The sequence below is a fragment of the Oncorhynchus nerka genome, linkage group LG5, assembly GCF_034236695.1.
Source record: "Oncorhynchus nerka isolate Pitt River linkage group LG5, Oner_Uvic_2.0, whole genome shotgun sequence".
Taxonomy (NCBI): Eukaryota; Metazoa; Chordata; class Actinopteri; order Salmoniformes; family Salmonidae; genus Oncorhynchus; species Oncorhynchus nerka.
The window spans coordinates 61,651,730-61,664,229 of record NC_088400.1 but is presented as its reverse complement, the minus strand read 5'-3'; the positions used below and the strand labels follow the sequence as shown (position 1 = coordinate 61,664,229).

Below are 12,500 nucleotides of genomic sequence, written 5' to 3'. Positions count from 1 at the left end.
CACTGGGCCGATCTATCGGCAAACTAAAGCTGTGTGTCACAATGGAATGCCGTACACGCTCGCATCATTCGCGAAGGGAAAGAGCAGGCGAGCCATGGAGAGGGCGGAGGGGGCGGAGAGGGCGGGGGGAGGGCGGAGGGGGCAGGCAGAACCGTGCTCATATTTCTTGGTCATCTGTCTCTCGCAATGTCTCGTCTTCCCGGATTCACACATTCACCAAAGTAGCCTAAAGTTCGCCTCTTCATTTCTGGTTTTATTCAAATTACACAACTTTCCCCAGGCCTTTGACAGCCTGGTTACTCTGCAAAACAGAAAATGATATGTAACTGCACTGTGATTTTAATTTTGTGGAAAGAAAACCGTTTCTGTTTGGGATTTTTCGTAATGTTAAGGATCTCAATTTAGTTGACGTGTTCACACCCCTGAGTCGTGTGGAGAGATGGTTTACAGATAGGATAATGGATTCTGTCTGCCATGGACCACACACACACACACACAATGAGATACACACATCATTAATTCCCAATGTGTGGGTACTGCGTAGCCGACATGTCACATTGCTTAGGGGCCGTGGATGAATGAGGGTTTAATTCCCCCCTACAAAGGCACTTACCAACCCCCGCGAGACTTGGCCTTTGTGGAATGTGGGAAATGATTGACTATTATCCATCTGTAACCGTCCACACACACGATAGTTGTTTTCCTAAGACGTCGTCCTCCCCCGGCCTTCTCTCTTTATCTAATGACTAATGGTGTCTGTGTGTTTGTAGGACGAGGAGGAGGAAATCAAACTGGAGATCAATATGCTCAAGAAGTACTCCCACCACAGGAACATTGCCACATACTACGGTGCTTTTATCAAGAAGAGTCCCCCAGGGCATGATGACCAACTGTGGGTGAGTGTCTAGCAGGAGTGTTTCCCATTGGCTGAATAATCAGAACTGCTATATCTACAGCAGCATAAGTCAGAGCAATATCCCGAAGTCTTTTACTGTTTTGACACTCATTTAGCCTTAGAAGTGCTTATGTATTCATCTCTGTGTGTATGTGTGTGTGTGTTTCTTGTAGCTGGTGATGGAGTTCTGTGGGGCAGGCTCCATCACAGACCTGGTGAAGAACACTAAAGGAAACCAGCTCAAGGAGGACTGGATCGCCTACATCTCCAGAGAAATCCTCCGGGTGAGCCTCTCCTCCGGCCCCTTCCATCCATCCCCTCCTCTGGCCCCCTCCATCCATCCCCTCCGGCCCCCTCATCCTCTCCTCCATCCTCTCCTCCGGCCCCCTCCATCCTCTCCTCCGGCCCCCTCCATCCTCTCCTCCGGCCCCCTCATCCTCTCCTCCGGCCCCCTCATCCTCTCCTCCGGCCCCCTCATCCTCTCCTCCATCCTCTCCTCCGGCTCCTCCATCCTCTCCTCCGGCTCCCTCATCCTCTCCTCCGGCTCCCTCCATCCTCCCCTCCGGCCCCCTCATCCTCTCCTCCATCGTCTCCTCCGGCCCCCTCCATCCATCCCCTCCGGCTCCCTCCATCCTCTCTTCTTTCCTTTAACCATCTCCTGTCTTCAGTCTCCTTGTTCGTTGCGTAATACACATGTCAATAGAACGGTGAAGTCTTTGCCCTCCACTACATCAATGCTCTGGTCTTAGACATGTGGTCTCACCTCTACACACCTCCCTCTCCTCCTCCTCTTCAGGGACTGGCCCACCTGCACGCCCACCACGTCATCCACCGTGACATCAAGGGACAGAACGTCCTGCTCACAGAGAACGCCGAGGTCAAGCTTGGTGAGTGATATTATGTTTTGTACGTTACGGACAACAACCCTGATTGGTCTAAACCCTGCAGCTGCCAATCTCAGCTCCAAAATCACAGCCATTTTAGCCAGTCACCTAGTCTCGGTGTTTACTGCAATGCAGTTGTATATAACTAGTTTCAACTTGTCTCTTCTGATTGGTTGTCTTGTCAGTGGACTTTGGCGTGAGTGCCCAGTTGGACCGGACGGTGGGGAGGAGGAACACATTCATCGGGACACCCTATTGGATGGCGCCCGAGGTCATCGCCTGTGACGAGAACCCTGAGGCCACCTACGATTACAGAGTATGACCCTCGCCCTCTTCCACACAGTACTCAGATGTTTTAGCCCATATATGAACCTGGCCCCCTATGTCCTCCTTGACATCTTTAGCTACTGGTATGATGCAGGGTCGAGGATGTTGCTCTTCAGTACTGATGTAGTGTGTGTGTTTGCTATGTCTGATGCCTCTCTCAATGTGTGTCTCTCAGAGTGACTTATGGTCCACTGGAATCACTGCCATTGAAATGGCCGAAGGAGCTCCTCGTAAGTACCTGCCTTCCCCAGGTCCCACCTCTATCGTCTCTTTTAGATGGCAACTCTCTATTGGTTCCTTCTGCCCTTGTCTTTTGCTTTTCTCGCTGTCATGTTTATACTGATTCCCTCCTTTCTCCCTTCTGGTGTGTGTGTGTGTGTTCACTTTCAGCGCTGTGCGACATGCATCCGATGCGAGCACTCTTCCTCATCCCAAGGAACCCTCCCCCGCGCCTCAAGTCTAAGAAGTGGTATGTTACCAAGATTCTGTCAGCTGGGTTTAGAGGTCTCCTCTCTCGCTCTCCTCCCTCCTCCTCCTCTCTGAACAGCTGTGGCACATGGGAGGAAGGCCTGTTGGCTCACTGCGAGACTCCTCAGCCCGCGTTCCGGGGGGGAAACTCAACCCTCAGACTTTCCTCTGGCACCGGTGCATTTACGATTATGACCGCTTTTCTTCTGAGACGGGGTTTTCCCAGAATATTCATTGTATTTAAGTTATGAAAGGCTCACTGGATTTCTGTCTAAATGGATAAAACAGGTTTTTCCTATTTCAGACCTGTAGCTTCTCAGGCTCTTTTGACAGTTTAGTTTGTCATTTGTTGTCTTGTCAGTGGGTTGTAGGAGATGGATTTATTTTATGTCCCTCAGATTACATGATTACTGGTGGTAATACGACTATCTCGTTAGCGGCCTCATCTGTCTTGACCCCCCCCCCCTTCCTCTTTCAGGTCTAAGAAGTTTTGCAGCTTCATCGAGGGCTCCCTGGTGAAGAACTACAACCAGCGCCCCCCCACCGAGCAGCTGCTCAAGCACCCCTTCATCAGGGACCAGCCCAACGAGAGGCAGGTCCGCATCCAGCTCAAAGACCACATCGACCGCACCAAGAAGAAGAGGGGGGAGAAAGGTGAGTCTGCCTCTCTACCTGTTTAATCACAGAGTCTTAAAGTAACACTGTGAGCATGATGACGGTGCCCTATTAGTGTAAGAGCTGTGTGAAGACTGCCTGAAATGTCTGCCTGTTTTGGTGGGATGGAGCTTTTCCTACCTGGTGGTAAATTAGTTAATAGACCAATGAGAAAGAGACCATTTTCCCCACTCAGACCAATCCCAGATACTTTGGTTGAATGAATTGCTCTTTGCTAAGAAGCTGTTTTTGTTTCTTTTCAACCATTTGAATTGAAAACAATCACATTAAGGTACTTAATTGTTACCCAGAAATTGTTGATGTGGAGATGACATCTGCTTTGGGCTTTTTAACCTCTTGCGACGAGCAATCCCGTATCCGGGAGCGTAATCATAGCCTCAAATGCATTAGCATAACGCAGCTGACATAAATACCCTAGAAACTTTTCCTAATCATGAAAATCGCAAATGAAATGAAATAAATATATTCAAACACAAGCTTAGCCTTTTGTTAACAACACTGTCATCTCAGATTTTCAAAATATGCGTTACAGCCAACACTAGACAAGCATTTGTGTAAGTTTATCATGGCATAATGCTATGCTAGGCTCTGCTGGCAGCAGGCAACATTTTAACGAAAATAAGAAAAGCAACCAAATTAAATCATTTACCTTAGAAGAACTTCAGATGCTTTCACTGAGGAGACTCCCAGTTAGATAGCAAATGTTCCTTTTTTTCCAAAAATATTATTTTTGTAGGCGAAATAACTCCCGTTTCTTCATCATGCATGGCTGAGAAATCGACCGGAAAATGCTACAACTATAACGGCAATTTATCAAAATTTGCTCCATAATATCGACAGAAACACGGCAAACGTTGTTTAGGATCCATCCTCAAGGTGTTTTTAACATATATATTCGATAATATATCCGTCGAGGCAATTGGTTTCTCATAAGAAGCGATTGGAAAAATGGCTACCTCAGTATTTTACGCAAGATTTTCTGCGGGAGACACCATGTGACCACAAGCTATATATGGTCCCTTACAGCCATTCTTCAATGGAAATGCCTAAAAAGACGTCACAATGCTGTAGACACCTTGGGGAATACGTGGTAAGCTCATTCGTAGCTCATTCACAGCCATATAAGGAGTCATTGGCATGAGGAAATTTTAAAAAATGCGGCACTTCCTGGTTGGATTTTTATCTGGGTTTCACCTGTAACATCAGTTCTGTGGCACTCACAGACAATATCTTTGCAGTTTTGGAAACGTCAGAGTGTTTTCTTTCCAAAGCTGTCAATTATATGCATAGTCAAGCATCTTTTCGTGACAAAAAATATCTTGTTTAAAACGGGATTGTTTTTCATCCAATTTTTAATAGCGCCACCTAGTCGCAAGAAGTTAACGTGCTTTACATTGAATAGCTCATGTTTCTACATCTTGCCACACTATCCACGTATTGTTTTTCAGATGAGACTGAATATGAGTACAGCGGGAGTGAGGAGGAAGAGGAGGATGCTGGAGAGCAAGAAGGAGAGCCTAGGTAATGGTTTAGTGTTACACGTTGATGTACACAGTTCATTTTGCAATTCCCAATATAGCGGGATAGCACTCCTCACGCCTACCTGGAATTGCTAAACAACTCCACCCATCTGACACAGAAACTGACGAACCATTCCCTTGAACCAAATCATTAACTAACTCGCCATTTCCATTGAATTAACTCATGAACAAACTCACTGTTCCCTTGAACTAAATCACTATTCCCTCGTTTCCGCTCGTCCACTCTGCAGCTCCATAGTGAACATGCCGGGTGAGTCGACGCTGCGTAAGGACTTCATCCGGCTGCAGCAGGAGAACAAGGAGCGCTCGGAGGCGCTGCGCCGACAGCAGCTCTTGCAGGAGCAGCAGCTCCGTGAGCAGGAGGAATACAAGCGCCAACTACTGGCCGAGAGGCAGAAACGCATTGAGCAACAGAAGGAGCAGAGGAGGCGGCTGGAGGAGGTAGAGTTAATAAACATTGATTCATAGATTAAAAAAACTAAAGTGTTTAAGTAAAACTCGTATGTATAATTTAAGGTGCGAGTACAGTGCGAGGTGCTGCATGCTCTGAACAACTCGATTGGCTAGTTCTGCTGTCTGAAGAAATGTGCAGGGTGTAGGTTGATCCTGCAGCCACGATTGGACAGAGAAACTGTGATCACCCCATAGTGTCGAACTTGGATAGCCCACGATGACGCAGCCCATGCTGTCTCAGAAGACTGCCATTACAAGGATGAAAGGTGTCCTATATTTCTAGATCTATAGACGGCTGCTCCTCTCTTGATCATTTCACCAAAGCCTGTATTTGACTTCCCATCCTCTTGTTTTCCTCAAATCATTCAGATCACTGCTACTATGGAAAATCATTGCCATAGTAGCAGTGATATCTCATAATATCTTTGAACAGGGAATCCCAACTAGAATTTCAGCTCTCCCTGTGTGTCGTATCCCTGAGGTTCTCTCTCTGTCGCCCCCTCCTGGTGCCTCACAGCAACAGCGGCGCGAGCGCGAGATGAGGAGGCAGCAGGAGCGTGAGCAGCGCCGCCGCGAGCAGGAGGAGAAGAGGCGCATGGAGGAGATGGAACGACGGCGGAAAGAGGACGACGAGCGCCGGAGGGCGGAGGAGGAGAAGAGGAGGAGCGACCGTGAGCAGGTAGGTCTTTAAGTGACAAGAAGCACTCTAATTGGCCTACCTGCTTGGCAGTTTTGTCACTTCCTGTATTTCATCCAATCATGGAGGCTGTGTTTGATTGACAGGAGTACATTCGTCGGCAGCTGGAAGAGGAGCAGAGGCACCTGGAGATCCTGCAGCAGCAGCTGCTCCATGAACAGGCCATGCTCCTGGTAAGACACTTGCATCCTACCACTCTTACTCTCCAGGGGCGCGTTCAGGAGGGCGTAACGTTACAGAACGTTCAGAAATTGGTTATGTAGAACACCCATGAGTCTTTGTAAAGTAGAACAGGGAATGGTGTCTGGAGCTGTAATCTATTACATTTCTATTGACAACGTTGTAAATGTTCCACCCCACTGAGAAAGACCCTGTATTCACGACTGGATCGCACATTTAGGAGCAAGCTCTTTTCTAGAACATAGATAGTAATCAAGGCAAGGTGTTATGGCCATATTGTATGATATATGGTTTATGTTAGCTGTTGTATAGATTTGTCAAATACCCTACTGGAAGATGGAGTTCCTATGTTTCTCGGTCGGTGTCTCTGGTTACATTCACATCCTGAGGAAATTAGTTGAGAGAGAGATGTGTATATACACTGCTCAAAAAAATAAAGGGAACACTTAAACAACACAATGTAACTCCAAGTCAATCACACTTCTGTGAAATCAAACTGTCCACTTAGGAAGCAACACTGATTGACAATAAATGTCACATGCTGTTGTGCAAATGGAATAGACAACAGGTGGAAATTATAGGCAATTAGCAAGACACCCCCAATAAAGGAGTGGTTCTGCAGGTGGTGACACAGACCACTTCTCAGTTCCTATGTTTCCTGGCTGATGTTTTGGTCACTTTTGAATGCTGGCGGTGCTTTCACTCTAGTGGTAGCATGACCCTACAACCCACACAAGTGGCTCAGGTAGTGCAGCTCATCCAGGATGGCACATCAATGCGAGCTGTGGCAAGAAGGTTTGCTGTGTCTGTCAGCGTAGTGTCCAGAGTATGGAGGCGCTACCAGGAGACAGGCCAGTACATCAGGAGACGTGGAGGAGGCCGTAGGAGGGCAATAACCCAGCAGCAGGATCGCTACCTCCGCCTTTGTGCAAGGAGGAGCAGGAGGAGCACTGCCAGAGCCCTGCAAAATGACCTCCAGCAGGCCACAAATGTGCATGTGTCTGCTCCAACGGTCAGAAACAGACTCCATGAGGGTGGTATGAGGGCCCGACGTCCACAGGTGGGGGTTGTGCTTACAGCCCAACACCGTGCAGGATGTTTTTCATTTGCCGGAGAACACCAAGATTGGCTAATTCGCCACTGGCGCCCTGTGCTCTTCACAGATGAAAGCAGGTTCACACTGAGCACATGTGACAGCCTAGACAGAGTCTGGAGATGCTGTGGAGAATGTTCTGCTGCCTGCATCATCCTCCAGCATGAGCGGTTTGGCAGTGGGTCAGTCATGGTGTGGGGTGGCATTTCTTTGGGGGGCCGCACAGCCCTCCATGTGCTCCCCAGAGGTAGCCTGACTGCCATTTGGTACCGAGATGAGATCCTCAGACCCCTTGTGAGACCATATGCTGGTGCTGTTGGCCCTGGGTTCCTTCTAATGCAAGACAATGCTAGACCTCATGTGGCTGGAGTGTGTCAGCAGTTCCTGCAATAGGAAGGCATTGATGCTATGGACTGGCCCGCCCGTTCCCCAGACCTGAATCCAATTGAGCACATCTGGGACATCATGTCTCGCTCCATCCACCAACGCCACGTTGCACCACAGACTGTCCAGGAGTTGGAGGATGCTTTAGTCCAGGTCTGGAAGAGATCCCTCAGGAGACCATCTGCCACCTCATCAGGAGCATGCCCAGGCGTTGTAGGGAGGTCATACAGGCACGTGGAGGCCACACACACACTACTGAGCCTAATTTTGACTTGTTTTAAGGACATTACATCAAAGTTGGATCAGCCTGTAGTGTGCTTTTCCACTTTAATTTGGAGTGTGACTCCAAATCCAGACCTCCATGGGTTGATAAATTTGATTTCCATTGGTAATTTTTGTGTGATTTTGTTGTCAGCACATTCAACTATGTAAAGAAAAAAAGTATTTAATAAGAATATTTCATTCATTCAGATCTAGGATGTTATTTTAGTGTTCCCTTTATTTTTTTAGTAGTGTGTGTGTATATATATATATATATAATCACATTTTATGTTTCTTTATTGCTCATTCTATCTTGCTTCCCATAAATTGAACCAATCCTCAACTCTGTGTCTATTACTCGCCAAAGAAAGTTGTAACATTAATTTATTTGTGGGTAATGAAATGAAAGAATCTGCATCTTAATGTAGACTTTATATAACATGTTTGTAGGCTTTAATTTTTCAAGTTTACTTCATCTTTATAGAACTAAGCGGAATCAATCTTCAAGTGCTTCATATAATAGAAATACCCCCCGAGGTAGCATTAGCTTACACATGCCATTAGCCTCTTTCCCCCATGTCTAATGTGCCTCAACTCAGCCGCGCACTCTGCATCAGGAGTTCAAGTGGCGTGAGCTGGAGGAGCAGCGGAAGGCAGAGCGTCTCCACAAGCGTCTGCAGCAGGAGCAGGCCTATCTGCTGTCCCTCCAGCACGACAATAAACCACCGCAGCCCTGCGAAAAGACTGAAGACCCCAGGAGAATGTCCCCTGACAGTACTAACAAAGCCCCTCCGACAACGTCCCCAGGCCCCGTGGGCGATAGAGCCCCAGCTCCACAACCCCATTTCCTCAACAATGTTAATGCTATTGCTTCACGGAGAACGTCCTGCGATAACACTAGGTCCCCACAAACCCACTTCCTGGACAACGTCACTGCTAACGCCCCACGGAGAATGTCCTCGGATACCACAAAGTCCCCACAAACCACGTCCCAGGATAACACTAGGAAGACCCCTCAGAAACTGTCCCCAAACAGTGTTGATGAAGACTCCGATAATACCCCCTCTGACAATAGCGATGCCCTAGCCACACAGTCCACAGACGTTACTAAACCCTCACAGACCGGGGGCTTTGACTGCCCCAAGTCCCCACAGACCGACCGCTCGGAGCCTAGCGACGCTCTCGGTGATCCTCAGCCAATCAGAGAGGTGAACCCCAACACAACGTCACTTCCTTCTCCTGCTGCCTGCTGCTACTTCTATTCTAGCTGCCCCCCCCCCCCCCCCCTTCCACACAGCGTGTTATGTTAGTCCTGGTGGTGTGAGCTGGCGCTATGGTTTTCTTTTTTCTTTCAGTTATCGTCTTAAAATACCGTGTTTAATTCTTCACACAACTGTGTTTAATGTATGCGACACAAAAGAGCCTAACTTTACCTTACAAGGATAACAATGTTGTCTGTTTCTGATTGGGTAGCGCGACTCAAAATGATTAGTGAATAGACTTCTCAGCCAACCATTTAGTTTGACCTTCCGGCTAAGAGGAGCGAGGACAGTCAGAGAAAAGAAAGCCAGTCACTCACAACCACCGCCTCTAAAACTGAACTAATGCACAGCTGTGTTGCTTCACTTCTGGCTCTAGTCTTTGCTTGACTATCTGATGCTTCTCTACTAAAACGTCTTGAGGATGACGTGTCTGAGTCTTGAGCGGACTGAGCAAGAAAAAGACTTAAGTATAGACTGAAGCGCTCCAAGCTGGATCTCTGTCAACATCATTTTGCGTTTAGGACCAAATGGTTTGCTTACGCAAAAGACGGTACATTTTCTCTTGCCATTAGTCAGCTATAATTCATTTCGTGAAAAATGCACCTATTTTTCTTTCATATTTCTTTCATTCACAGTTGAGTTGCCACACCTGAATGTAACACAAATATTTAAATCAACGGGCTTGAGTTGATATAGCCTTAAGCAGTAGGTGATGTTAAGTCGAAGCTGTCTGTGTTTCACACATTCTTGTGAATTACCAGTTGTATTGCTGTCTCTGCCGCAGTGTTGAAAAGCACACGGAGTAGTCGGGGTTCCTGCTCTTGTCTTCCACTCCCATACCTACTAAATAAGCGTGATGGTTTGTTATGCGGCTGTACCTTGTACTCTTCAGGTAAGTGACTGGAGAGGTTGTCATGCATGTGGTCAGCTCAGGCCCACACTAACGTATGTGTGCTGCTGGGTCCTAGAGAGAGACTGTGTTCTCTGGGATGACTCCCCTAGAGGTGTAAGATGTCATTAACAGACTGTCTGAGGTGGGTTCGTGTGCATGTCAGCGGACTTTCCCTCCCTGTCGATAACAAGGCGTCGGCTTCAGTGTTGACTTATCCTCGGTCTCCTTGTGTATTTTGTTGTCGCGTTAATGCCTCAACCTTGACCCCGCTGATCCTCGCTGATCCTGTCTGTCTGTCTGTCTGTGTCCTGCATTCCCAGGCCGACGAGCGCTTCCGAAAGAACATTCAGGGCTCCCCCCAGACCGCCCCACCCACCAAGCAGCCCCCCGTGCCCCCGCTCCGAACCCTACTCTAACGGCAGCTCCTCCTCCGAGTCTGTCCCGCCTGCCATGCACCGACCCATGGAACCACAGGTAAACCCCTCATCCCTCCCTTCTCTCTCTTCATACAGTAGGTTATCTGACAGCAAGGCATTGACGCCACGAGTTGTCCATTCTAGCACCCACACAGATATGGAATGATGTATCTCTGTGGGTGAGCTAGTAGAGGTCCCAATACAATGACATACTCTGATGTCAGTAGATCTACTCATTTGTGTCATAATGGGATTTCTGGAACCTGCCACTAATTGACCTGAGCAAAAGGTTGTCCCTTCAGTGGCGTGATAAACATTACCCAGGATGCCAGAGGAGGCTGCATGTGATTGGCTGCTCATCTCCCCTTCACTCATCTCCATGCCCCTCTCACTGTGCCATTCAACTATCTGTTGTCCTGTTATTTGTCAGCACTGTAAATGTTTTGTGTGTGAACCTGTTAGGCGGTTTCTGTTGTCGCTTTTGTACGTCTCAGACTGCATGACGTCTGTATGTGCAATGCATGTCTGTTATATGCATATGTTTTCAGCCATGTCCTTCATCTCTGTGCCTTCACTCTGTGGTTTGACCTTCTCCCCCCTACCTCCCTCCTGTTCTCTCCCCTCTGTGTGTCTGTCTGTCTGGAAGGTCCAGTGGTCCCACCTGGCCGCTCTTAAGAGCAGCAGCGCCGCCCCGCCCCCCGTCGTGTCTCGCTCCCATTCCTTCAGTGAACCCGCGGTTCCTAGTTTTGCACATCTCCATCTGCGCTCCCAGGAGCCCCACCACCTTCACCCCTCTGCTGCTGCACGCACTGACCCCCAGCCCCCCGCCTCGGGCCCCAGCGACGAGGTGCCCCCCAGGGTAAGAAAGGACACCCCAGGGGACCTCCTTTTTCAGCCCCCATCTGTGGTCCCCTCTCAAGGGCAAGCTAGCCATGTCTACAGCCTCTCTGGGTGTCCCATTCAACACCAGTGGGACTGGGGGCTTTTGCCTTCGCCATTATAAGGCTATGTTCCACAGTATAGTGTAGAGCTACAATAAGGTAGATTAGACTAGTAGTCTGGTCCAGTAGCATAATCAGTGACTGATTGTAACTCCTGGTTGTAGCTGCAATTGTCCCAGTGTACAGTACTGGAGTCCCTATAGTAATTAGCTTTACTCAGTGCTGTGCTTCCACTGGCTAACTACACACCATATGGTCCTGCATGGCTTCATGAGTTGTTCTGCTTCTAGTACTTCACCGTGTACATCCTGCATGTCCATCATATTCACTGTTCACTAATGTAACGGAGGGCTGACCGAAACCAATACATAGACCAGGGTTTCCTGAGTTTGGAAAACCCTGAATAGACCACTGCTTGGTGGGGACAATAGATCATAACTATTGAATAATGATTTGGGTCCATTACCAATATCCATGTCTTTGTAGATGAATAAAATGATCCAACGATCTATTTGTAGGGGTAGAAGAGGGATTGGGGCTATGCAGCGGTGCTAGGCCCTGCTGTGTGGTGGTGGTAGTTTATGCTCCTGTAGCCAGGTGTGTGAGGGCGTCTGTCTTGTCTACCACAGGTTCCAGTGAGGACAACGTCCAGGTCCCCTGTGTTGTCACGCAGAGACTCTCCTCTCCAGGCCTCTGCCCCGCCTAGCAACCAGGCAGTACAGAGGAGCGCCGGCAGGTAGGCGGTCAACTTTGTGTGGTGTTTGAAAAAGTTCAATTGTTCGTGGGGTGGGTATGGGGAAGTGTGTTTTCAATCTCTCTCCTGTGTCTTCCAGTAATGCGGAGCCACGTCTGCTGTGGGACCGAGTGGAGAAGCTGGTTCCCAGGCCCGGCAGTGGCAGTTCCTCTGGCTCCTCCAACTCCAGCTCCCAGGCCGGCTCTGGGGAGAGGTTCAGAGCACGCTGTGAGTGTACACACACGAATCTCCACACACACACACACACACACACACACACACACACACACACACACGAATACACACACACACACACACGAATACACACACACACACACACGAATACACCCAACACACGAATACACACACACACACATGAATACACACACACACACACG

At 48.5% G+C, this 12,500-nt stretch overlaps 1 protein-coding gene across 1 annotated transcript in view; it reads left to right on the top strand.

Annotated features, from left to right (window-relative positions):
* Positions 1–12,500, top strand: part of LOC115119403 (mitogen-activated protein kinase kinase kinase kinase 4-like) — a 52,506-nt gene that overhangs the window by 23,258 nt on the left and 16,748 nt on the right. Inside the window, 17 exon segments of the mRNA XM_065018822.1 lie at positions 771–896; positions 1,069–1,179; positions 1,692–1,782; positions 1,965–2,095; positions 2,282–2,336; positions 2,497–2,575; positions 3,053–3,228; positions 4,698–4,770; positions 5,021–5,231; positions 5,761–5,922; positions 6,027–6,113; positions 8,458–9,066; positions 10,333–10,409; positions 10,411–10,486; positions 11,075–11,287; positions 11,999–12,105; positions 12,203–12,330. Coding sequence (XP_064874894.1) covers positions 771–896; positions 1,069–1,179; positions 1,692–1,782; positions 1,965–2,095; positions 2,282–2,336; positions 2,497–2,575; positions 3,053–3,228; positions 4,698–4,770; positions 5,021–5,231; positions 5,761–5,922; positions 6,027–6,113; positions 8,458–9,066; positions 10,333–10,409; positions 10,411–10,486; positions 11,075–11,287; positions 11,999–12,105; positions 12,203–12,330 — 2,512 coding nt within the window.